The sequence below is a fragment of the Equus asinus genome, chromosome 8 (genome assembly GCF_041296235.1).
Source record: "Equus asinus isolate D_3611 breed Donkey chromosome 8, EquAss-T2T_v2, whole genome shotgun sequence".
NCBI classification, from domain to species: domain Eukaryota; kingdom Metazoa; phylum Chordata; class Mammalia; order Perissodactyla; family Equidae; genus Equus; species Equus asinus.
This window is the reverse complement of record NC_091797.1, coordinates 32861798-32887440: the sequence shown is the minus strand read 5'-3', so window position 1 is coordinate 32887440 and position 25643 is coordinate 32861798. Positions and strand designations below refer to the sequence as shown.

At 47.3% G+C, this 25643-nt stretch overlaps 1 protein-coding gene and 1 long non-coding RNA gene across 5 annotated transcripts in view; one reads left to right on the top strand and one right to left on the bottom strand.

Moving 5' to 3' along the window:
- Nucleotides 1-25643, top strand: part of LOC139045859 (uncharacterized) — a 29487-nt gene that overhangs the window by 296 nt on the left and 3548 nt on the right. The window contains exon 2 of the long non-coding RNA XR_011505035.1: nucleotides 19324-19423. This is a non-coding gene — a long non-coding RNA (uncharacterized lncRNA). The remainder of the gene's footprint in view (nucleotides 1-19323; nucleotides 19424-25643) is intronic.
- Nucleotides 1501-19326, bottom strand: ZBTB12 (zinc finger and BTB domain containing 12). 4 transcript variants are annotated; one of them, XM_044776295.2, is made up of 2 exons: nucleotides 19189-19326; nucleotides 1501-3177 (listed from the first exon to the last, which is right to left on the bottom strand). In XM_044776295.2, exon 2 carries the CDS (start codon nucleotides 3155-3157, stop codon nucleotides 1778-1780), a length of 1380 nt encoding a protein of 459 aa, XP_044632230.1. In that variant the 5' UTR covers nucleotides 3158-3177; nucleotides 19189-19326; the 3' UTR covers nucleotides 1501-1777. The 4 variants fall into 4 exon arrangements, with proteins under 4 accessions (XP_044632230.1, XP_044632231.1, XP_070371318.1 ...); XM_044776296.2 differs by lacking the exon at nucleotides 19189-19326 and adding an exon at nucleotides 9239-9347; XM_070515217.1 differs by lacking the exon at nucleotides 19189-19326 and adding an exon at nucleotides 9247-9315.

Sequence of the window (25643 nt, the reverse complement as noted above, 5' to 3'; positions counted from 1 at the left end):
GAGCAAGAAGGGGGCGATGGGGACGCGCGGAGGACACCTTTCCTCTTGGCTGTTTCTAGCATGCTGCTTCATGTCCCCTGGAGCAGTGTCCCCTTTTGAAAACCTGGGGCTAAATGTCTCTTTTGTTTATGCCAGGCATGTTACGCCACCACATGCACTGGGGATCCAGGTGAGCCCCCAGCGGCCCGAGAGTCATTACTGTCTGGTTACAATGTAGTAAGTAACCTTTTTGCCAAACACTTCACAAGCATAGTTAGGCACTCCGTAGGTCATAGCCCAGCTGACAGTGGAAGTAGGAAGGATATTTCCCCAAGCCACACAACCTTGAAAGGAGTATTTAGGGTACCATCCCTTTAGGTATTACATTCTGGTCAAAGTTTGGAAAATATCCGTATGATTTCACATTCAGTATTTGACACAGACAGGTGGTTGGGAAATAGGGCACCTGAGGCCAATTCAAGGCCTTCTGGGAACTGTAGTTCTCTTTGGTTAAGAACTATTCCAGAGCTTTCTGGGAATTGTAGTCTTCCCTGTACCCTAATCCAAACAGTGATTTTTAGCTTTCCTGAGGACATGAACCCTTTTCCCAGACGAAGAATGCCCAAACACAGGCTCCTGCTTACAATCTTGGTGGGCACAATGGTCACACCTATAGCCCATCCCTGGCCCTGATCCCAGACTCCTCAGAGAGGAGCAGGTCATGTGTTACCACTGCCAAACAACCACGGAACACCTGTGCAGCGAGGTACCTGCCAAGCATTGAGGTTACAGAACTGGGAGGGTCCTCAGCCAGAGCAGCCCACATCACCCTCCCCTCCCCTGTCAAGGCTCAGGCATGGGACGTGCATGAGTTGTGACTCCAGGTATTGAGCAAGTGGCATCAGAGGAAGAGGCTGTCTAGGGTGGGACGCTCATTTACACGCAGTTGCCAGACAGACTATAAAGAAAAAAAAACTTTTTTTTTTTATTTTGTGGAAAACAAAAGCAGAAAAACTAAAACCCCAAACTCCAGAAAAAATCCTAAAAAATACGTTTTGTTTTCTTAAAAAATACTGTATAAGTCTCTACTCCTCTCCCTCCCCCCAACAGCCCTTCTCGTGTCCTCTCCTCTAAGTGCCCTACCCCCCCCAGCACTATTCACTGTTCTTGCTATTATACCCCACATCCCAACATCTACCCAGGATGCTCACCCCCATGTCACCTGCCACTCTACTTTCTTCTCTCTAGAGTTTCGGTGAGCCTTGTACCCACAGTCCCATTTCCCCAGCATGCAAGAACTGTCTCCCCTTCCTTTTCTGAGATTCAATAATCCTTTCCCCCTACCACTCCCTCTCCCAAGGATCTATTCTAAGCAGGAGCAGGTAAGCTGCCTCCTGCCAAATTCCCTCCCAGTTCCCACCCTCCCGCCCCCTACCTCAAGAAATGTCAGAACCTCTCCCTGGGCAGCCTTACCCCAAGAATAAAACAGTTTCCAGTCTTTTTTCCTCCTCATTTGTATAGGACCCTTTTCCTCTCTCCACATATCCATGCACAACTAAGAAAAGAAAATCTTTCTCTTTGACTCCGTATTCCCTTGGCCTTCTTAAAGAACCCTCTCCTCCTCCATTCTTTTCTTCTGAAGAGGCAGGGTCTTCTCTCCAAGGAATCCTCGGCCCCTCCCTCAGGATGTGTGTCTGCTCAGGTTCCCCACCGTACCTGCCTGCCCCTGACCCCCACCCCCCTATTCTCCTGGGCCAGAGAGACCAGCCCAGGGACCCAGCTGCCTGCCCCGCTAACGCTAGCGGATGAGGACGTTGATCTCAGCCACGCTGGCCTCTAGCACGTTCTCAGCCGTGGTCTTGCCGTGCTGCTCCTTGAGGTGCCGCCTAATGGCAGGCTTGTGGGCGAAGCGCACGTCGCAGTAGGAGCAGCGATAGGGCCTCGCTCCCGAGTGGAGGTTGAGGTGGTCGTGCAGCGTGGACTTCTGCGTGAAGCACTTGCCGCAGATGCCACACGAGTGCGACTTGACGCCGCGGTGCACGTTCATGTGGCGGTTGAGGTTGCTGCTGTGGTTGAACTGCTTGCCGCAGCGGGGGCACATGAAGATGAAGTGCTGTGCCCGCATGTGGAAGACCAGCTTCTCCACGCCCTGGAACACTTCTGGGCACTTGGTGCACTTGATGTTCTTTAGGGGGTTTCCACTGGAGAAGCCCCCGGGCAGGGGTCCCCGGCTCCCCCCAGCCCCTAGGCTGCCCCCCGCCCCCCGGGCAGCCATGGCCACCGCTGCTGCCTCCACCAGGCCCGAGGTGGCCCCCACACTGGCCCGGCCTCCGGGGATCAACAGCAGGCCCTCCCCTTCCGCGTCCTCGGACAGGCTGTAGCAGGCTTTCACCACACCCTGCGGTGGGGCCACAGTGCTGGGGGGCACGCTGCTCTGGGTCAGCTCCCCAAGGTGGCTGCCCACGGAGCCTCCAATGCCCAGCCCACCTCCCAGGCTTCCAGGAGGTTTGAGCCTGTGTGCCACCTCCAGGGCCGACTCCACCTTGACGATGCAGATATCAGACACGTCCTCATCCTCATCCTCATCCTCTTCCTCGGCCTTCAGCTCCAGGTCCTCATCCAGCGGGTACTCCAGCTTCACAGGCCGAAGGAGGGGAGGGGGTAGAGGGGGTGGGGGTGGGGGCTTGGGGGCTGGCTTTGGGGTCCTGGCAGGAGGAAGGAGGGATTTGGTGGCACTGACACTGCTCACAAGGCTAGCATCGCTGACCCCATCCTCTTTGAGGCCTATTTTGGGCTCAATGAACTGGCTGAGGGCATTCCGGCATTTCTCCACCACGTGCTCCATCTGCAGGTAGGAGGCAGCCGTCAGGTAGTTAACGATGTCCCTGACGGCGAATTCCAGGGCACCCGTGTAGCAGGAGAGGAGCAGGTCCGCCACTATGCGTGCACTGTGCATCAGTGAAACCTGCAGCTCAGAGCTGGGGTTCAGTAGGAACTGGTCCCGCAGGAACGGTGAGCAGGCGGCCAGGATGACCTTGTGGCCGCGGAACTTGAGGCTGTCGGCCACAATGGTCACGTCGCAGAACCGCTCCTCTGCACGGAGCTGGTTCATGTTCCGCAGTGTAGCGGCCTCGTGGCCGGGCAGCTGGAAGCGCAGGACTTCCACCCCAGAGGCCATTGTGGCGGGGGTGGGCAACCCTGGTTGGGAAGGAAACCGGTCAGAGACAAAGGTCTCTGGCTCTCCTAAGCCAAGGTTCCAGGCCCCTCGCCCTCATTCTTGCCCGACCCCCCCAGAATCAGATCACCCAGTCTTCAGGCCTCTTCCTCAGTTTCCCCAACCCCCCGGGAGGCGCTGTCCCTCGCAGAGGAGGGAGGCGTGGTTCCCGGGGGCGGGGCAGCGGCATCCACACCCCCCAGCCTGACCGCCCGCGAGGATGGGGTGAGCCCGCGCGCCCACAGGAGAAGGTTGGAGGAAGGGGGAGCAGAAGCCTGGGGCTTTGGGCTCCGGGGTGGCCCAGGTTGCAGCCTCTTCTCACCCCGCCCCTTTTAGCCGCTGCCTCATTCCTCCGCCCCCCCTTTGCACGTTTGCACGCGCCTTTCACGTCCTCCCCCCGCCGCCTGCACGCATCGTGCACGCCCCCCCCCCAACGTTCAGAACTCCGTGGCACGCCCCCCCAGCCCCACGACCCTGAGTGCACGCGCCTCTCACCTGGCCCGGTTCCGCGCGCTGTGTTTTTCCCCCCCTATTTCCCCCACCCCCCCGGGGTCGGCTGCGCCCCCACGCACGGGCAGGGCCTGGGCAGCGCGCAGGCGCGGGGGTGCACGGGGCGCGCGCGCGGGGCCGGCTCCGCGTGGGCGTAAGGGGGGAGGGGCGGGGGCGGCTCGTGCCGTGTGTTCCAGGCCCCGCGCGCGGCGGCGTCGGCGAGAACTCGGGGAGGAGGAAGAGGGGAGGGAATTAAAGGAGCAGGATTCCCCCGTTCCCGACCCCCCTTTCTTCGCCAGCCCCCCCACACGATTAAAGGGCCGGACGGCCTGGCCTCCCCTTTGGCCGGTATTATTTGTCCGCCAGAGCGGAAATACGTTCCACACCCCCCTCTTTCTCGCTCCCCCTCCTGTGTGCCTCCGGGCCCCGCGGCCCGTCTGCGCTTGCGTGCCAAGTGCCGCGCGGAGGCCCGCTTGCTGGGGCCCGCCCCCCGCTCCCCGCGGCCTGTGGCGCCGCCGGCTCCGCGCCTCCCCGTGCGCGCCCCCGCACGCCTGCGCTCCCCGCAGGCCTTGGCTACCCCTGGCGGCGCTGCCACCTGCTCCCAGGGGTGGTGCGGCGCTGGCCCAGCTGCGCAGAGCGGGGCCCGGGTTGCAGCCACGGCCCCTCCCATGCCGCTCCGCGGCTATCAGAGCGGTTGGCCTCTGTAGTTCTCGCGTGCATCCCGTGTTGAGCGTGTTCACAGTTCCTCCAGGCACACTTTGACACTTTTCCAACTCGTTGAAGCTAGTAACAGCCCCAGCCCTCCTGGCCTGAAAGATGTTTTAACTTCCTACAAAGGGAAACAATCTAGTGCCTTTAACTTTCTTCTCAGTCTCACAATCGTGTAAAATCACACCCTATCTTCCTCTCCCCTCCATTCTCAGAATTGGTCCCGAATTCTTGCCAAGGCAAACGCCCTGCGCTTGCGCTGTCAATGACCTTGCCCATTTCACCCCTACTATATAATTAGCCTGAGTACTAATTCTTCTAATTATGCGATTATTTATATTAGTACGATTCTACTATCTTTAATCTTTCCATCTGCAACCGTCCCTCTGATCCCCGCCCTTCCCCCAGAATGACGAGGTCAGAGTTCCACCGCCCTAAACAAAACCTCTCCTCAACTGTGCACGTCTGCCTTCTCTTCCTCTATCACTCCTAGACGAAGCTGCAGTCTCCACAGCTTCACCACCAGCATTTATTAGCGCCCTGCGAGACTGGCTTCCCTTCCCTCCCAACTCCTTGCATCTCATACCCACACTCAGTTCCCCACCCATCCAAGTCCAGGTGAAGAAGCCCCTGTCTCTTGCCAATTGCATTTGTTTATTACATCCTCCAGGAGACGAGAACATTTTCCTTAACTCATCAATTTTGATGAAACTGCTTGTTATGTGATGCGTTCAATATGTGGTTTCCCCATTAGATTGTAAACTTCTGGATTGCAAGAATTATGTCATGGGTATGTTTTGCAAATAAAAGTCATGCCATAAATGACTTTTGAAGTCATTCCTCTTCAGCACAGCCAGCATCCACCCATAAAAAGTTTGTTCCTGACTGAAACTGAATCCTGAACTCAAGGGCTGCCCTTTGGTGGGAGAGTGGGCACAGCGCTTAGGAAGTGCCTTGACTCTGCCTTTCCCTTTTAAATTCTCTGACTTTTATGCCTGCACCTAGTTCTCTTTATTCTAAAATGCCCTCATTGTAGAAATCTCCTTTGTAGTCAGGCCATGTGGATTTGAGAAAGAACATTGGCTTTTGTGTCAGACACACCTAGGCTCAGAGCCATATTCTACTACTTCCTAAAAGAGGGCCCTTGGGCAAGTTGCTCAGTTCTCTGAATCACAGCGTCTTTATCTTTGAATTGGAGGGCCTTGATTCCTCACAGGGCTCATGTGAGGTGTAAGTGAGCCTGGTGTACAGTTGATGCTGAATCAATGAGACCTCCCTTCATCTTTGCCTAATTGGGAGGCAGACTACGAAATTTTCAAAAGAATTTTAAAAATTCTGTTTTCCTATCTCATCTCTTCTTTTCCTCACGGCCAAACTTCTCCGAAGAATGCTTCACAGCCCAGTGAGGGCAGAGACACAGAAGCTGCCGGAGTCAGAGCTTAGGTTTGTAAAGTTTTGTTTCCTGTCCCCTTCTTGCTCCTTCTCCTTTCTGGGAGTGTGGATGGGACAGGGAGCCTAATCTCAGCTTTGAGTTTAAGACAGGTGGTCCTGGGTGGCAGATAGAGTTGAGAGCCGACGAGTCCTTCATGTGTCCAGTCCACCCAGCTACAGTTTTGTATGGAAACAAGCAGCAGCGCACAAGGCTGTCTTTTCTTTCTTTCTTTTTTTTTTTTTTTGAGGAAGATTAGCCCTGAGCTAACTGCTGCTAATCCTCCTCTTTTTGCTGAGGAAGACTGGCCCTGAGCTAACATCCATGCCCATCTTCCTCTACTTTATATTCAGGATGCCTACCACAGCATGGCATGCCAAACAGTGACATGTCCACACCTGGGATCTGAACCAGTGAACCCTGGGCCGCCAAAGCGGAATGTGCACACTTAACCGCTGCGCCATTGGGCCAGCCCTGTCTTTTCCTGTATGATCTGGTGGAGAGATGTTTCAGGGCTGTTTCCCCACGTATAGATACCCCATGTAGGAGAATCTAGATCCTTGTCCCTTGGTCCCCAATTTCTGCCAGTGTGTGCTGAGGGGGCCTCCTGTCCTTGGCTGGCAGGACCAAACGCTCTGGCGTAGTGTCCAGAACAGATAAATTCAGGATTCTTAGTGTGCTTTATAAATAAAATCTGACAAGGAACAACTAGGAGACTAGGTTCTAGCCCAGATTTGAAGTCACCAAGTCCCCAGAAGTTTCAGTATTTTCTTCAATGAAATGGAGGGATTGTCCTCTTAACTCTTCTCCAGCCCTGTGAGTCTGTAAAAGCTCAATCTGAAAAGGAGTTTGCGTATTTGTGTATGTCTGAGAAAAGTGGTCAAGGACTAGCTAGCTCATGGCTTGGGGCGCCGCTCTTGGTTACTGACGGAGGCGAGCAGAGGCCTAGATAATCCCAAACAGGAGGAAAACTTGGACATTTCTCTGAGGCGTGCAAAGTATTTTTGGCAGTAGGTTTACTTTTGCAATTGTCCTTAGCCCAGACTGGAATAACTATGTTCCTTAAGTGACCAATAGGAAAAGAGGAGGGAAAGCAGCCTGGCCTTTTTCATCCAGAGGCTGATAAAACTTTCTTGTATTACAACAAAATCTCCAACTTTCCCCCCTTTCTCCTTTGACCCACACTCTTACTGTAGGAACCCTGGTGAACACTGTGTCCTTTTTAGGCGATGGTGGCAGGGGCTCACAGCTGGAGAAAAGAAACCCTATCAAAACAAAGGGCCCCCACCACTCCCATCCATTTGCAAAAACCCCTTTCCCAGACTCCCGTCCATTTCCTGCAGTGTACTCCCTTCCCCTGACCATTACTCGATGCTGGCTCCTCCTCTTTCCTTGTGACTCATTCTCCCTAGCTCTTGGAAGCCCCTCACAGCCTCAGCCTCCTGACCTACTCTTCCCTCCCCCTCCTACCTTAGGGGGAATTTAGTTCTCCCTGCAGCCCACCACCTTCCCTCTCCTCCAAGTCTTCCACACCATCCCCAACCCAGCTCAGCACTAGGTCTGGGGAAAGGAGGGTGTTTTCTCCTAGCTCCTTGCCAATCCCAGGAACAGGACTCTTCCACTTCATGCCAAACCCCCTTTCCTCCCAGCCTCATGAGTCCTGCTCTGCTACGCCCTGCCTCTCCTTGCTGCCATGAGCAACTGGCTTCCAGGCCTGTGGTACCTGGCTGAGGCATCCTCCCCAGGCCTGCCAGTGTTCATGCAGATGACCTAATCCACACCCCAGTTAAAAAAAAATTGTCCACTTTATTTTATGTTTTCATGGAATCATTCATATGGTTCAAAATTCAAAAAGCACAAAAGGGTACCTAGTGAAAGGCCTCCCTTCCACCCCACGCAGCTCCCCTTCCCTTCAGCAACAAATATTACTGGTTTCTGCAAAGCTGCTTTTTTTTTTTTTTTCCCTCTTTCAAAGATTGGCACCTGAGCTCACATCTGTTGCCAATCTTCTCTTTTTTTTCTTTTTCTTCCTCTTCTCCCCAAAGCCCCCTAGTACATAGTTGTATATTCTAGTTGTGAGTGCCTCTGGTTGTGCTATGTGGGACGCCGCCTCAGCATGGCTTGATGAGTGTTGCCACAGCCTCCCCCAGGATCTGAACCGGAGAAACCCTGGGCCGCCGAAGCTGAGCAAGTGAACTTAACCACTCGGCCACGGGGGCTGGCCCCTCTGCAAAGCTTCTTGACCTCCTTCCAACAACTTTTATCTTGACTCCATTTCACCCACTGTCTTCTCAGTATCACACTGTGTTGAATATCAGCATTTGGAACTTTTTATTCTCTCTGAAATTTAAAATACCAGCACACCATTCTCTGAGTAGCCCCCAGATTGCTCCCTCCTGGTGGGCAGCTAGTGCACCTGGTCCACTTCCCCAGGGAGACCTCCAGTCATCTAGTCTTCCCTTGTCTGTCAGGGCCTCCTTCCTCCTCCCTGCCTACCTCCCTCTCTCCCTTCCTCCCTTCTCCCTTCCTTTCCTGTCTAGCCAAGATGCCACTCAAGACGCATCACTCAGGGGCTGGCCTTGTGGCACAGTGGTTAAGTGTGCACGTTCCACTTTGGCGGCCTGAGGTTCACCGGTTCGGATCCCGGGTGTGGACATGGCACCGCTTGGCAAGCCATGCTGTGGTAGGTGTCCTGCATATAAAGTAGAGGAAGATGGGCATGGATGTTAGCTCAGGGCCAGTCTTCCTCAGCAAAAAAGAGGAGGATTGGCAGCAGATGTTAGCTCAGGGCTAATCTTCCTCAAAAAAGAAAAAAGAAAGAAAGAAAAAAGAAGCATCACTCAGCTGCTCTCAGCTGGCACCCTTCAGCTGGGTTCTCCATGCTACTTTGAGCATCTGGAGGAGACCCTGTCCCCATCACAGCTCCCTTCCAACCTCATCCACTCTCCTGAGTTCCCCTACCCTGCTCCCGATACCCCTCTCTCAGCAGACAGTGGGCTGTGTCTCTTAACTGAGGCTCCAGTGCCCTCTTCACAGACCCAGACATCTCTTTCTTTCCTCATCCTTATTTCCCCTCCTTAATTTTAGAGCCTGTTGAAAGCCAATCCTGCCTTCCTACATCCCACTCCTAGCTCTGCTCCATTTCTTGCCCTCCTGGACTTCCCACGTATCCCCTTTACTTGAAACCCAGACAAGTCTTTGCTATGTTTAAAAACAAAGTCCTTCCTCCACCTGGTCCCTGTCTGGCTGCTGCTGCTGCGACATCTTCCCTCCCCCCTTGCCGGCACAGCCAGCATTCTGAGTGTTCACCCTTCTTCACACTCATCCTCTCTCTTAAAAATATTTATTGTGAATATATTAGACACACAGAAGAATGTATAAAATGAGCATGTATAGTTAAAGATGAAGGAAACAAATACCTGGGTACCTGATTGCAGCTTAAGAAATAAATTCCCAGGACCTTAGATGGCTCGTGTGCTCCACGCTGACTGCATCTCTCTCCCTCCCCCAGGGTGACCTCTACCCTGCATTTCTTGTGTATACTTCCTTTGTTTATCTTCATAGTTTCACTATCTATACATGTGGTAGGTTTTCCTAAACAGCGTACTGTTTAATTTTGCCTGTTCAATCTTCATATAAATGGAATCATGCCCTGTGTTCTTCTGGGGCTGGCTTTTTCACTCCACATTATGATTTTGTTGACTTGTCTAGCTGTAATTCATTCACTTTCTTTCTATTGCATGCTCACACCACCATTTATTTGTCTTTTGTCCTGTGGATGGATGTTTGCTTTTTTTAAACTGGTGGTTATCACCACAATGTGCTGTGAACTCTCTTTACTCTTCTCTGGGTGCAACGTGTAAGCTTCTCCAGGGCAGCAGTCTTCAAACTAGGGCACATGCATCCCTGTAGGGGGAGAGCACTGTCCAAGGGGTAGGTGGACCTGGATAGATGTAAGGGGACAGTTTGCAGATCTGACACTCCCATGTGATGCTGGGATGCTGATGGGCCTGAGAGGGCCCCTGTGAAAGAAGAGCAGGTATCTCTTTCCGCTCCCCTCATCTGACCCTCCCTTACCACAGAAAGAAGGCCCAAGGGGGAATTCAGGAGGGTCAAAACCCCAGGGCACCAAAGGGGCGGTCCAAAGTCTGTGTTGGTTCTGAGAAAGTGAGTGACCTAGTAACATCATTCTGCTAGTCAGGTTCTTTCGCTGTCTTTCCTTTCAACAAAATTAAAGGAGAACTCATTGAATGTCAGCTGATTGGCCTTTTTTTTTTTTTTTAACCCTTTCTGTTATTGAGGTGAAATACACATAACATAACATTAACCATTTTGAAGTGAACAATTCAGTGGTATTTAGTATGTTTGCAATGCTGTGCAATCACCACTTCTATCCAGCTCCAAAACCTTTTTATCATCCCGAAAGAAAACCTCATACCCGCTAAACAGTTGCTCCCTGTTCCCCTCCTCCCTCCTGGCAACCACCAATGTGTGTTCTGTTTCTATGGATTTACCTATTCCAGATGTTCTGTATAAATGGAATCATACAACATATGGCCCTTTGTGTCTGGCTTCTTTCACAGATCACAGTGTCTTTGCCAGCGCCCTGGTCTAGTGGTTAAGATAGTCAAGATTTGGTGCTCTCACTGCCGTGGCCTGGGTTCTTTTTCTGTCAAGGAACCACACCACCCGTCTGTTGGTTGTCATACTGTGATGGCTGCATGTTGCTGAAAGCTGTGTCACCAGTATTTCAAATACCAGCAAGGTCACCCATGGTGGACAGGTTTCAGTGAAGCTTCCAGACTAAGACAGACTAGGAAGAAGGACCTGGTCACCCACTTCTGAAAAAAAATTCGCCATGAAAATCCTATGAATAGCAGTGGAGCATTGTCTCATATAGCGCCGGAAGGTGAGAGGATGGTGCAAAAAGACTGAGCAGGGTTCCGCTCTGCTGTACACAGGGTTGCTAGGAGTCGGAATCCACTCCACGGCACTAACTACAAAATGTATTTAAGGTTCATCCATGTTGTAGCGTGTGTCAGTACTTCATTCCTTTTTTTTTTTTTTTTTTTATTAATGTTATGATAGATTACAACCTTGTGAGATTTCAGTTGTACATTTTTGTTAGTCATGTTGTGGGTACACCACTTCCCCCTTTGTGCCCTCCCCCCACCCCCCCTTTTCCCTGGTAACCACCGATCAGATCTCCTTATCAATATACTAACTTCCACCTATGAGTGGAGTCATATAGAGTTCGTCTTTCTCTGACTGGCTTATTTCGCTTAACATAATACCCTCGAGGTCCATCCACGTTGCTGTGAATGGGCCAATTTTGTCTTTTTTTATGGCTGAGTAGTATTCCATTGTGTATATATACCACATCTTCTTTATCCAATCATCAGTTTCTGGGCATGTAGGTTGGTTCCACGTCTTGGCTATTGTAAATAATGCTGCGATGAACATAGGGGTGCAACGGACTCTTGAGATTTCTGATTTCAGGTTCTTAGGATAGATACCCAGCAATGGGATGGCTGGGTCATAGGGTATTTCTATTTTTAACTTTTTGAGAAATCTCCATACTGTTTTCCATAGTGGCTGTACCAGTTTGCATTCCCACCAACAGTGTATGAGGGTTCCTTTTTCTCCACAACCTCTCCAACATTTGTCGCTCTTGGTTTTGGATGTTTTTGCCAATCTAACAGGTGTAAGGTGATATCTTAGTGTAGTTTTGATTTGCATTTCCCTGATGATTAGCGACTTCATTCCTTTTTATGGCTGAATAATATTCCAATATATGTATATACCACAATTTGTTTATTCATTCATCTGTTGATGGACATTGGGCTGTTTCCACCTTTTGGCTATTGTGAATAGTGCTGCTATGAATGTAGCTGTATTTGTGGAGTACCTGCTTTCAGGTTTTTTGGGTAATATACCTAGGAGTTGAACTTCTGGGTAATATGGTACTTCTATATTTAACTTTCAAGGAACCACCAAACTGTTTTCCACAGCAGTGGAACAATTTTACATTCCTACCAGCACGTTGTACAAGGGTTCCAATTTCTCCATACACAAGCCAACGTTTGTTATTTTCCATTTTATTATTTTTTTTGTAGTTATCTTAGTGGGTGTGAAGTGGTAGCTCATTGTGGTTTTGATTTGCATTTTCCTGATGACTAATGATGTTGAATATCTTTTCATGTGGTTGTTGGCATCATTTGTATATCTTCTCTGAGAAATGTCTACTCAAGTCCTTTGCTCATTTTTAAATTGAGTTGTTTGCCTTTTTGTTGTTGAGTTGTAAGAGCTCTTTATATATTCTGAATACTAGATCCTTAGAGGGTATATGACTTGCAAATATTTTCTCCCAATCTGTAAGTTGTCTTTTTCACTTTCTTGATAAAATGCCCTTTCATGCACAAACTTTTTTAATTTTGATGAAGTCCAATTTATCTATTTTTTCTTTCGTTGCTTGTGTTTTTGGTGGCATACCTAAGAAAGCATTGCCAAATCCAAGGTCATGAAGATTTACTTTTATCTTTTCTTCTATCAGTTTTATGGTTTAAGTTGTTATATTTAGGTTGTTGATCTGTTTTGAGTTAATTTTTGTATGCAGTGTGAAGTAGGGGTCCAACTTCATTCTTTTGCATGTGGATATCCAGTTTTCCCAGCACCATTTGTTGAAGAGAGCAGCTGATTGATTTTTGATGGTAGATCACTGGTTTTGGTATATCATTTTGTATGATTTCAAAGAAATTAGTGACATTGCTATGAGAAAATTTTTCCATTCTCATCTACATATTTATGGTAACAAAATATTCAGTTCTTACCTCTACAAAAATGAAAAATAGGAATAGAATTCATGCTGAATCCTAATTCTAGCAAATAAGTAATGTTCATCCATAAATACATGAACTACTTGAAAAGGAGGTGGTCCGGTCATCTTATTTCGAACTGCGCTTCCAATAAAGTTTTATTTTTTATGCTAAATCATTTGGCAAACTTTGTAATATATTCATGTTGTTTTGATAAATTAATTACTAATGATAATCATAATAATTACTTAATCCAGGGGCTGGCCTTGTGGCTCAGTGCTTAAGTTCGTACCTTTCTTTTTGGCGGCCCAGGGTTTCCTGGTTCAGATCCCGGGTGTGGACCTATGCACTGCTTGTCAAGAAATGCTGTGGCATGGGGCTGGCCCCATAGCCGAGTGGTTAAGCTCGCACGCTCTGCTGCAGGTGGCCCAGTGTTTCATTGGTTCGAATCCTGGGCGCGGACATGGCACTGCTCATCAAACCATGCTGAGGCAGCATCCCACATGCCACAACTAGAAGGACCCACAATGAAGAATATGCAACTAGGTCCCGGGGGACTTTGGGGAGAAAAAGGGAAAATAAATAAATAAATAAATACATAAAAGAAATGCTGTGGCAGGCATCCCACGTATAAAGTAGAGGAAGATGGGCACAGATGCTAGTTGAGGGCGAATCTTCCTTGGCAAAAAAGAGGAGGATTGGCAGCAGATGTTAGCTCAGGGCTAATCTTTCTCAAAAAAGAAAATTGGGCTGGCCCTGTGGCCGAGTGGTTAAGTTCGTGTGCTCTGCTTCAGCAGCCCAAGGTTTCGCCTGTTCACATCCTGGGCATGGACCTAGCACCACTCATCAAGCCATACTGAGAAGGACCCACAACTAAAGGACCCACAACTAAAAATATACAGCTATGTACCAGGGGGCTTTGGGGAGAAGAAGGAAAAATAAAATCTTTTTTTTTTTTTAATTACTTAATCCAGAAGAAAAAGTTTAACATTTACAGCCTTAAGGCCACAGGAAATTTTAAAACTTCAATTTTAATTTATATACATATTTTTCTTGCAGAGAATAAAAGAATTTCAAGCATAAAATATATTGGGATAATGTTTTGGGGACTAGAAATAAAAAATTTGAATTCAGAAGAAATGGAGCAAAAAAGGAAAAAAAGAAGAAATGGAACAATGTGAAATTTCTGACTGTTGAAGAGTGTGATCATGTACTTTTTAATGAATCAGAGAGAGTATCGTTAAAAGAGTGAAATAATACTTCTTTGAAAAGGTCAGTTGGGGGGCTGGCCCCCTGGCCGAGTGGTTAAGTTCACGCGCTCCGCTGCAGGCGGCCCAGTGTTTCGTTGGTTCGAATCCTGGGCGCGGACATGGCACTGCTCATCAGGCCACGCTGAGGCAGCGTCCCACATGCCACAGCTAGAAGGACCCACAACGAAGAATATACAACTATGTACTGGGGGGCTTTGGGGAGAAAAAGGAAAAAAATAAAATCTTTGGGAAAAAAAAAAGGTCAATTGGGGGCCGGCCTGGTGGCGCAGCGGTTAAGTGCGCATGTTCAGCTTCGGTGGCCCAGGGTTCACTGGTTCGGATCCCGGGTTCAGACATGGCACTGCTTGGCTAAGCCATGCTATGGCAGGCGTCCCACATATAAAGTAGAGGAAGATGGGCACTGATGTTAGCTCAAGGCCAATCTTCCTCAGCAAAAAGAGGAGGATTGGCAGCAGATGTTACTCAGGGCTAATCTTAAAAAAATAGATCAGTTGTTTACAACACGCTGGAAATTGCATCCTTTTGCAACTGTTTCAACATTTGAGGAAAATTTTCGATAACAGCATAAAAATGTGCAAGGGGTACATAATTTGCAAAACTTTTTTAACATGAGCAAAAACGTCTGAAGATCAAGTGCTTTCAAACTTCATTGTGCGCATGAATTATTTGGAGATTTGTTCATATGCAGATTCTGAGTGAATAGGTCTGGATGGGGTCTGAACTGCATTTCTACAAGTTCATGGTAATGCCAACGCTGCCTGTCTGTAGACCACACCTTGAATAGCAAGCATCAATATGTTCCTAAGAGTGGAATTGCTGGGTGCTGGAGTTTGCACATGTTCAACTGCCCCCACTGATGCTAACGTATTTTCTTTTTTCAAAAAACTTTTTAAAAAGATTTTATTTTTCCTTCTTCTCCCTAAAGCCCCCCAGTACGTAGTTGTATATTTTTTTGGTTCTGGGTCCTTCTAGTTGTGGTATGTGAGATGCTGCCTCAGCGTGGCTTGATGAGCAGTGCTAGGTCCGCACCCAGGATCCGAACCTGTGAAACACTGCACTGCCGAAGTGGAGCGTGTGAACTTAACCACTCGGCCGTGGGGCTGGCCCCCGATGCTAAAGTATTTTCTGAAGTAGCTGTACAAATTTACATTCCCACCAGTAGTGAGACTGCTGCTGCTCATGAAAAGTCACTAAAGGCTTCCTGATTTTCAGTCCTCATCTCACTTGAGCTTTCTGCAGCCTGTGGCACATTTGACCATGCTTGTTTGATTCACTGCTTCTCCCTGGTTTCTGTGACATCCCTTTCTTTGGGTTCCCTTCCTTCTACAACCTCAGTCTCTTCTGTAACCCCTCACTCCACACTCTCTCCTTTTGACCTTAGCCTTCTTGCTCTTTTTCTCATGCTACATGTGCTCTTAAGGGGTTAGTTACCACCTTGATGACTCTATGATGGTTAATTTTTTTTTTTTTGAGGAAGATTAGCCCTGAGCTAACATCTGCCACCAATTCTCCTCCTTTTGCTGAGGAAGATTGGCCTTAAGCTAACATCCGTGCCCATCTTCCTCTATTTTTATATGTGGGACGCCTGCCACAGCATGGTCTAATAAGTGGTGTGTAGGTCCGCACCCAGGGTCTGAACAGACGAACCCTGAGCTGCCGAAGCAGAATGTGCAAACTTAACCACTGCACCACTGGGCTGGCCTCTGTGATGGCTAATTTTTTTTTTTTTAAGATTTTATTTTTTTCCTTTTTCTCCCCAAAGCCCCCCAGTCCATAGTTGTATATTCTTCGTTGTGGGTCCTTCTAGTTGTGGCATGTGGGACGCTGCCTCAGCGTGGTTTGATGAGCAGTGCCATGTCCGCGCCCAGGATTCGAACCAACGAAACACTGGGCCGCCTGCAGTGGAGTGTGTGAACGTAACCACTTGGCCACGGGGCCAGCCCCTGTGATGGTTAATTTTTTATGTGTCAACTTGGGTAGGCCAGGGTGCCCAGTTGTCTAGTCAAATGCTAGTCTGGATGTTTCTGTGAAGGTATTTTGTAGATATGATTAACATCTACACTCACTTGGCTTTTTTTTTTTTGGAGGATGATTAGCCCTGAGCTAACTGCTACCCATCCTCCTCTTTTTGCTGAGGAAGATTGGCCCTGAGCTAACATCTGGTGCCCATCTTCCTCTACTTTGTATGTGGATGCCTGCCACAGCATGGCTTGCCAAGCGGTGCCCTGTCCGCACCCAGGATCTGAATAGGCGAACCCTGGGCCGCCTAAGCGGAACATGCGCATGTAACCAACTGCTGTGCCACTGCGTCAGCCCCCTCACCTGGCTTTAAAGAAAGGAGATTACCCTTGATAATGTGGGTGGACCTCATCCAATCAGTTGAAGGCCGTAAGAGCAAAAGCTGAGGTTTCCAGAGAAGGAATTCTGCCTCAAGACTGTAACATAGAATCCTGCCTCAGTTTCCAGCCTGCCGGCCTGCTCTATAAATTCAAACTCAAGACTGCAACATCGCCTCCTCCCTGAGTTTCCAGGCCGCTGGTCTGTCCTGTGAATTTTGGACTCTCCAGCTCCCATGATTGCATGAACCAATTCCTTAAACTAAATCTCTTTACCTGCATACTATTGGTTCTGTTCCTCTGGAGAATCCTGACTGATACAGACTCCCACATTTCTGTCTCCCACTAGACCTGCCTCCTGTTTCCAATCTAGAATATGCATCTCCTCCTGAGTGTTCTGAAGGTACTTAAAGCTCAATACATCCTGGACAGAGTCTGTTCTCTTTCTTCTCAAACCTGTTTCTCCTCCTATAGTCACAAGCAGTGGTGCACCATCCATTCCAAGCCTTTACCCATCCATTTAATAAATATGTGAGTTCCTCCAATGGCCAACCCTGAGCTAGTACTGGTGGTAAAAGGAGAATAAGATACATTTCCTGAAGGTGTGGAGAAATTGAAATCTTTGTGCATTGTTGGTGGGAATGTACAATGATATAGCTGCTATGGAAAACAGTAGGGCAGTTCCTCAAAAAAATTAAAGATACAATTACGATATGAGCCAGAATTCTACTTCTGGATATATATCCAAAAGAATTGAAAGCAGCATCTCAAAGAGATATTTTTACACTCATGTTCATAGCAGCATTATTCACAGTGAAACAGCTAACATGTGAAAGCAACCCAAGTGCCCTTCGATGGATGAATGGATAAGCAAATGTGTATACATGTACAATGGAATACTATTTAGCCTTAAAAAGGAAGGAAATTATGACATGCTATAATATGGATGGACCTTGAAGACATTATGCTAAGGGAAATAAGCCAGACACAAAGGGACAAATACTATATGATTCCATTTGTATGAGATGCTTTGAGCAGTCAAAATTATAGAGACAGAAAATAGAATGGTGGTTGCCAGGGCTGGGGGAAGCGGGGGTTGAGGAGTTATTATTTAATGGGTATAGAGTTTCAGTTTTACAAGATGAAAAGAGTTATGGATATGGATGGTCGTGATGGTTGCACAACATTATAAATGTATTTAATACCACTGAACTGTACACTTAAAAATGGTTAAGATGGTAAATTTTATGTTTTGTGTATTTTACTATGATAAAACTTTTTTAAAATGAAATGAGAAATAAATTCATTTAATAGTGAAATAATACAGAAAATTGTCCTGTCAAATGTAACTCCTGACAAAGAAATCTATCTCTTTAGAAGCTAAAAACCCACATCTATTTATTGGACACATTTTCTTCTCTTGTTCAAGTTCGTTTCCCGGGAAGCTAAAACCTCTCTCATGTTTCATTGAATAACAAGATGTGAATTTGTTAAAAAAAAAAAAAAAGAAGAAGACATTTTCTACCTTCAAGAAGACTACAGTTAATAAATCAGCACCCACAGCTCACTGGGGTAGGTGCTGGGATGGAGGCGAGCCAGGTGTTATGAGAGCCCGGGGAGAGCTGGGGCCTCTGCTCTCTGCTCCTCTGTGCTGTCCTGGCTTCTCCTTCCCCACTTCTCTGCCTGCTTTTAGCCCCTGGTCTCTTGCCAGGACTATAAATGTCTCCCAGTTGGTCTTCCAGCTCCTCCAATTCACCTTCCACACCGAATCCAGAATAATAGTTTTGAAATGCAGATAAAATCGTATCACTTCCTTATCTAAAATGCCACATACCTATTTGCCTTAGGAGCTACCAACCCTGGCTCCTGAGTAGGACATACTCTCCTCCGTGGTTTCGTCTTACTGGGGCCTCCCCTTCCCTTGACCACCTTAAAACTTCCCCAACTACTTACGGTTCCCTTAATGTACTCAGGGGTTCCAGACTCCAGGCCTTTGCTCACATGGATTGCTTTGCCTGGGTTGCTGTCTCTCTTCCTTATCAGGTAGTTGAACACTCATCTTTTAAGGCTTATCTCTAGTTCCCCCAATGAGCTTTTCTGAACCTCTGGAGAGACCTGATACCCACTGTTTGTGTCCCTGTGAACTTTATATACACTCCTATCTCAGTTTGTATCAGTCAGCAGCATGGCTAAGTAATGCTGCAGTAACAAACAGCCCTGCAATCTCAGTAGCTTAACACAACTGTTTTATTTCTCACTAACACTACCCGTTGGGTGAGCGGGAGTGGTGTTGGGGGGCTCTGAGCATCACAGTCACTTGGAAATCCAGGTTAAAGGAAGCTCCATTGAAAGAGGGCTCTTCAAATGGTCTCCCATTGCATTGGCAATTAGCACTTCTGCCTGGAAGCAGCAACACATGCGGCTTGTACACACGTTGCATTGGCAAAAGCAAGCCATGTAGCTACACCTAACTTCAAGAGCACCGAGAAATTCGATCTTGCCATGTGCCTGGAAGGCAGAGAATGGCAAGATTGGTGAATAGCCTCAGTGACTCCCACAGCTTGGCGCAGTGCTGACTGGCTTACATATCTCTCTCTCACTAGACACTGAGGGATCCCAAACGTATCACAGGGCCCCTGCGTTTGAGCAGTTTGTGCCCCAGGAATGTGGAGAGACCAGTAAATTGATGGGTTATAATTCTGTACGTTAATGTTACAGTCCTGGTTTTGCTGGGGGGTTGGTGGCAGGGAGCCCAGGAAAGAAGAACAACAGATTATGGGAGAGGAGGATGGGAAAGGGACTGTCTTAATTTGAGTGTCCCTGAAAGCAGAGCCTGTGATATAGGTATAGGTGGTTAATTTAGGTCGTTCCAGAAAGCAGAAATGAGGCTGTAGAGAGTGGGAGATCGCGAAGGAGGAAAAGCCAGTTTAAGAGAGAGTGATGTTACCGTTGTGTGCAGTGGGGATTCGATTCCACCGGAACCTTCTGAGGAGAAAAACAGAATGTCTTCAGAAATTGTCTAGCTGGAGGACAGGAGGCAGGAGCATCTATCCATCAGTTTTCATCCTCTGATTGATTGCAGGTTGACTCTGGGTCGTTAGTTCCCCTGCCTTTCCCACTGTTCTTGTCCCTTGGGCACTGAAGCTCTGGAGAAGGCCCAGGTTGGGATGATATAGCACAAGGTGAGTCTCAGCTCCCAAAGAACCATCCACCTCAGCCACAGCTGAAATCAGAGGTGGGCAGAGGATATGCAGGGCACTGGATGCGGCTGCTACAGGGGCCTAATCTTTACTGAATTACTGCTTCCTGCCAGCTGCTGTGCTAGGTGCTAATTTATGTATCTTACCTCGCTTAGTACAGCAACCGTAAGAGGCAGGCTTTGTGGTAGTTTATAGAAAGACAGTAACATGTCATCTGGGGAAGGATAACAGGTGGCTCTGACAGAGTGGCTTTGCCTTTATGTGGTCATATTTTGAAAGATTTGATTCTTGACTTTATGAACGGAAAAATGGGATTTTAAAAATGCAGATATGACTGGGCTCCAAAGAACTGATTCATTTTAATAAAATTCACTAAAGACTAAGGTATAAAGCTCACTTATCAATTTCAGTGGTAGATGTAACTTGCAAGATGATTCAATACTTATGTTCTCTGAGCTTTATCATTCATTCCTTTGCTATTTTTGACAGTGCTATTGTGTGCCAGGGTCTCGATGTCATGTCTAGTCTTTTTATTTGTTTGTTTAATCTTAGTCACTTAATGGTCAAAGGAAGTTAAAATATTTTATGTTTTAACTTTTTTATAATGGAAACTTTAAAACATACACAAAAGTAGGGAGAATAGTAGGTAGAACTGCCATGTACAGATCACTCAGCTTCAACAATTTTAGCAGTTTGCCAGCCTTGCTTCATCTGGCTCCCTCTTAAACAATCGACAGATCAAAGAAGAAATCACAAGGGAAATTAGAAAACACTTAGAGACAAATGAAAACGAGAACACTAGAGAATTTTAAAGCAAATGCCAGACATCATATCAGTTCATCTGTAAATACCGATGCTTGTATACCTAACCTCAAAAGAATTTTAAAACAATATCACCACAATACATGATCACACCTAAGAAAATTAACCATAATCCATAATATCTTCTGCTACATGGTCTACATTCAATTTTTCCTGAGTGTCTGTATATTCAGAAATGTTTTTTACAGTTGTTTTCTTTTTTTTTTGAGGAAGATTAGCCCTGAGCTAACATCTGTGCCCATCTTCCTCTGCTGTATACGTGGGACGCCTGCCACAGCATGGCTTTCCAAGCGGTGCCGTGTCTGCACCCGGGATCTGAAGTGGTGGACCCCGGGCTGCCAAAGTGGAATGTGCGAACTTAACCACTGCACCACTGGGCCGGCCCCTGTAGTTGGCTTCTTAGAATCAGGATCCAAGCAAGGGCCACACATTGCATTTGGTCAATATGACTCTTAATTCATTCAATCTGTAACAATTCCTCTTTCATGTTTTCATGACAATTATTTGTAGAAGAAGCCAGATCCTTTGCTTTGTTTTTCCTTATATTTTTTCCCCTTATATTTTAAAAATAGAAATAAAATTAGAAATCAGAGAACGATTACACATTTTATACATTTATAATTCAAAAGAGGCATTTCATTTGGGAAAAGCTGAAAAGTGGGTAAGAAACATTTGAAAGAAGTGGAAGATGTAAACTTTTACAGGAAAAATTTATAATGAGGGACAGCCCCAGTGGCCTAGTGGTTAAGTTTGGTGTGTTCCACTTCTGCAACCCAGGTTCGGTTCCTGGGCACCAACCTACACCACTCATCTGTTTGCAGCCATGCTGTGGCGGTGGGCCACATAAAAACAAAGGAGAAAAAAGGGAAGATTGGCAACAGATGTTAGCTTAGGGCGAATCTTTCTCACCAAAAAAACAAATTATAATGAAATTTCATTTTAAAATTAAATTGTGGGGAAGGGATAGGAAATGACTGGGAAAGGCATGAGAGAGCCTTCTGGGGATGGAGAAAGTTCCATCTGGGTTGTAGTTACTCAGATGACAATTTACGTAAAAAGTCAGTGAGCTGTACCCATAAGATTTGTGTACTTTACTGTATGTGTGTTATGTCTCAATTAAAAAAAGATAACACAAGTTGGTTGGTCAAAAGTGAAGTGTCACATGTTATTAAAAATAGATTTGACCATTTCATCTAGGTTTTCCAATTTGTTGGCATACAGTTGCTCATAGTATACTTATCGTCCTTTTTATTTTTGTAGAATCAGGAGTAATGCCTCTACTTTCATTTCTGATTTTAGTAATTTGAGTCTTTCTTTTTTTTTCTTAGTCCATCTAGCTAAAGGTTTGTCAATTTTATTGATCTTTTCAAAGAACAAACTTTGGGTCTCATTGATTTTATCTATGTTTTTCTATTCTCTATTTCGTTTATCTTTGTTCTGATCTTTATTATTTCCTTCCTCCGGCTAGCTTTGGGTTTAGTTTGTTCTTTTTCTAGTTCTTATGTTGTAAAGGGAGTAGTTGATTTGAGATCTTTCTTCTTCTTTTTTTTTTTTTTAAAGCAACCACTCTTTATTTTTAAGATTTTATTTTTTCCTTTTTCTCCCCAAAGCCCCCCGGTACATAGTTGTATATTTTTAGTTGTGGGTTCTTCTAGTTGTGGCATGTGGGATGCCCCCTCAGCATGGCCTGATGAGCGATGCCATGTCCACGCCCAGGATCCAAACCAGTGAAACCATGGGCTGCCAAAGTGGAGTGTGTGACCTTAACCACTTGGCCACAGGCCCAGCGCATTTAACTGCTGCTCCACCGGGCCGGCCCCAAGCCACTGAATTTTAGACACTTCTTTAAGGCACTGCTATGGACTGAATGGCATCCCCTGAAAATTAGTATGTGAAGCCCTAACCTGCAATGTGACTACATTTGGAGATGATAAAGCCTACAAAGAGGTAATTAAGGTTAAATGAGGTCATAAGGGTGGGGTCCTGATTCAATAGGATTAGTGTGCTTATAAGAAGAGACACCAGAGAGCTCCCTCGCTCCCCACGACGGGATGATAACTCTGACACACATGTTCTGCACCACTGCAGGGCTCCTCAGCAGGACTCATCTCCACTCACCCACAACAGTAAATTCACTTGATAACATGCCCTTTATTGGCTGCCTTCCTTCCCTATGCCACTTTCCCACTCCCTCCACCCATGTTTCCTGGTACCCCCTCCAAAATGCACTATTTGCACTTGAACCCTTGTCTCAGGGGCTGCTTCTGTGGGAAAAAGACTTCATATTAACAGGACCTACTATGTGCCAGACACTATCCTAAACCCTTTATATGTAGGAGTTCGCTTAATCCTCACAACAAGCTTATGACACAAGTTTTATCATCACCCCCACTTTACAGATGAGGAAACTGAGACACAAAATGTTGAATGACTTGCCCCTGATGCACACAGGTACTCAGTGGCAGAGCTGGGATTCAAATCCAGGCAGCATGGCTTCTGAGTCTACACCCTTAGCCCCTATGCTTTAGTGCCTCTTGCTAACGCCTCTGAAGTGGCTCTTCTGAGCTCCCTGAACTTGCCTCCAGTCCAGGCCCACCCGCACCCACTAGCACTGCGCCTTCCGAAGCCCTCTCTCCCCTGGGTGCTTGCCTCTTGTTACCCGCTCTCCTGTAACACTTTCTCCATTCTTTTCAAATCCCTTATCCTCTGGGAACCTTTCTCTGCCCTCTGTCCTCCGCTGGATTCCTACAGGACCTGTCCACAGGATTTACTGCCTTCTAGTTATTTGTGTGCTTATCTCAACCTCCCCAGAGGAAGGATCCCAGGAGTTTCTGTCAAAACAATGAGCTCCACGAGTAAGGTTAAGGCCAACCACCTCCCCAGTCTTGTTGTTATCACAAGTAAATAGCATCCTTTAAATCAGCAACAAAAGTGGCTTTGATTTCTATTCCTTCCGTTTCTTTTTTAATAAAAATATTTACATTGGGTCAGACCCCACCCGCTTCCTCTAACACAGCCCACTACAAGGGCATTAGATACACACACCATCCCCCATCATACCACGCACTGACATACTTACTTTGAACTGATTGCCCAACTCTGACCTTGGGAAACCTTACATAAATCACCCTTAGAGCCCCAGAAAAGATTTATACTCAGCCCCTGGCTCCTCTCTCATTCTCCAGCTCCTCCAGGCTCCTGGGCCCCAGGGGCCACCCTGCAGGCCCAGGTTGTGGGTGGGGACACCAACTCTCATCTCCTTACTCATCCATTGCACAAACAATTCGTGAGAATTAAACAAGGCATTGAGGGTGGAGTGGGGACCTCCCAAGGAACAGAAGGCCTGTTCCTGACCTCCTGTAAGGGGCCACATCTCTTTTGGATGGAAACTCAGCCCCTGGGAACAGCTGGGCCTGGGGTGTACCAGTGTGTCTGTCTGTCCACAACACAGCCCCTACTTCACCCCTGTCCATCCCATCCCTTTGGGGTCTCTACAGTCCTGGGGAGCCAGTGGTGCATGTCACCCTCTCTCTCCCACTTCTTGCTATCTATGAGGGAATGAAAGGGGGGGGACTATGGCTCCTGTACTCAGGGGTCAGTTGGAAAAGGGCAAGGGAGGAAGGCCTCTGGCTATAAACTCTCTGGGTCCCTCCCTCACCACCCCCACCCCCTACATCTGGACTTAGCTTTGATGGGCAAGGGAACCCAACTGCCCCTCCTCTGCCCTTTCATTCAAAATGCCTCTCTAATGATTTCCTCTGACTCCTGGGAGGTGGGGGTGGGGTGGGGGGGGCTCTATCTCCTTCCCTTTGCTAGATGCCAACTCCCTCCCACCAAAAGCACAGCCCTGGGGTTTAAGGAGGGGCAGCCTCCCGCCCCCCCGCCCCCCCCCCCCAAAGCTGCCAAGGGGCAGGTAGAGAACTTTCAGGGTAGAAGGGACATATATTCATGCCTTGCTTTCCTGCCAGACTCAAACAAAAAGACATACGCCAGCAAAGCTCCTTCGGCTCACCTCTCTGGCCCTAGCCCAGTGTAGTGGAAGGAATTCAGGCTTTGACTGAAGACAGCCTGAAATCTCTGGTTCAGCTTGGCAAATTTGCTTGTTGTTTTATAACCTTATTCACCTGATTTTGTCACCTGTCACTCATGGAGCCAACAGCAAAATACACTCCCCTTAAGGTTACCCCTGAGAATTAAATTAGGACTATCAAAATGAGAGGATCTACGCCCCTACAGGTATGGAAGGGTGATGTACAAAGATAGTCACTGCAGCATTCACTGTGACCAAGAGCAAAAGTTTAGAAATAACCCATGTCCATTAACAGAAGACTCGTGCACAGCGCGTTGTGGCTTGGACAGTGGAATACTATGCAGCTTCTGAAAGCATAAGGCTCATCTGTGGGTACAAAGTGGAATGTCTCAAGACATTATATGTATTGTAAAATATATTTTTAACTAAGCAGACATTCAAAACTGTGTATGAGATGCCACCTTTTATGCAAAAAAGGAAAAAAGAGGATGTAGACACATATGTTCTTTATGTGTGCACAATTTCTCTGGAAAGATATACAAGAAACTGGATAGGGGAGCAGCCTCTGGGCAGAACTGGGGACTGGGAAGCGGGGTGCAGGGTTAGGAGATTTGCTCTTCATTAATTCCCCTTTATTATTCTCGGCACCTCTTGTTGGGTACGAATGCTACCCATTCACATAGATGGAGGGAAGCATAAGGAGCCAAGGAGAAAGCTCCAGAATCAGGCAGGAAGACTGTCAGGAGGTCTCTCCTTTGTATCCTCAATCTTGCGTCCCCAGTGGAAGTCCTGTGAAAGCCTCTTAGAGGAAACAGCAGCTTGAATATCTGCCTAAATGTTCCAATACACCAAAAGAACCACCCTGCTGGACTATGAACAAGAGACCCTGACGTAGTCTCTCTGCAGACTATTCAAGTTTTATTTTGTAAAACTTCAAAGATATGCAAAAATAGAGAGAATGGTATAATGAATCTCCATGTACCTATCACCCAGCTTCAGCAGTCATCAATATATGGACAATCCTGGTTCATCTCTGCACACCCATCCACTCCTTCTGGGATTTTTGTTTTTGAGGAAGATTATCCCTGAGCCAACATCTGCTGCCAATCCTCCTCTTTTTTTGCTGAGGAAGACTGGCCCTGAGCTAGCATCCGTGCCCTTCTTCCTCTACTTCATATGTGGGATGCCTGCCACAGCATGGCTTGACAAGTGGTGTGTGAGTGCACACCCAGGATCTGAACTGGCGAACCCCAGACCGCCGAAGCGGAACACGCGAACTTAACTGCTGGGCCACTGGACCGGCCCCTAAAAGATTTTTTATTGTGGTAAAAACACAATAAAATTTACCAT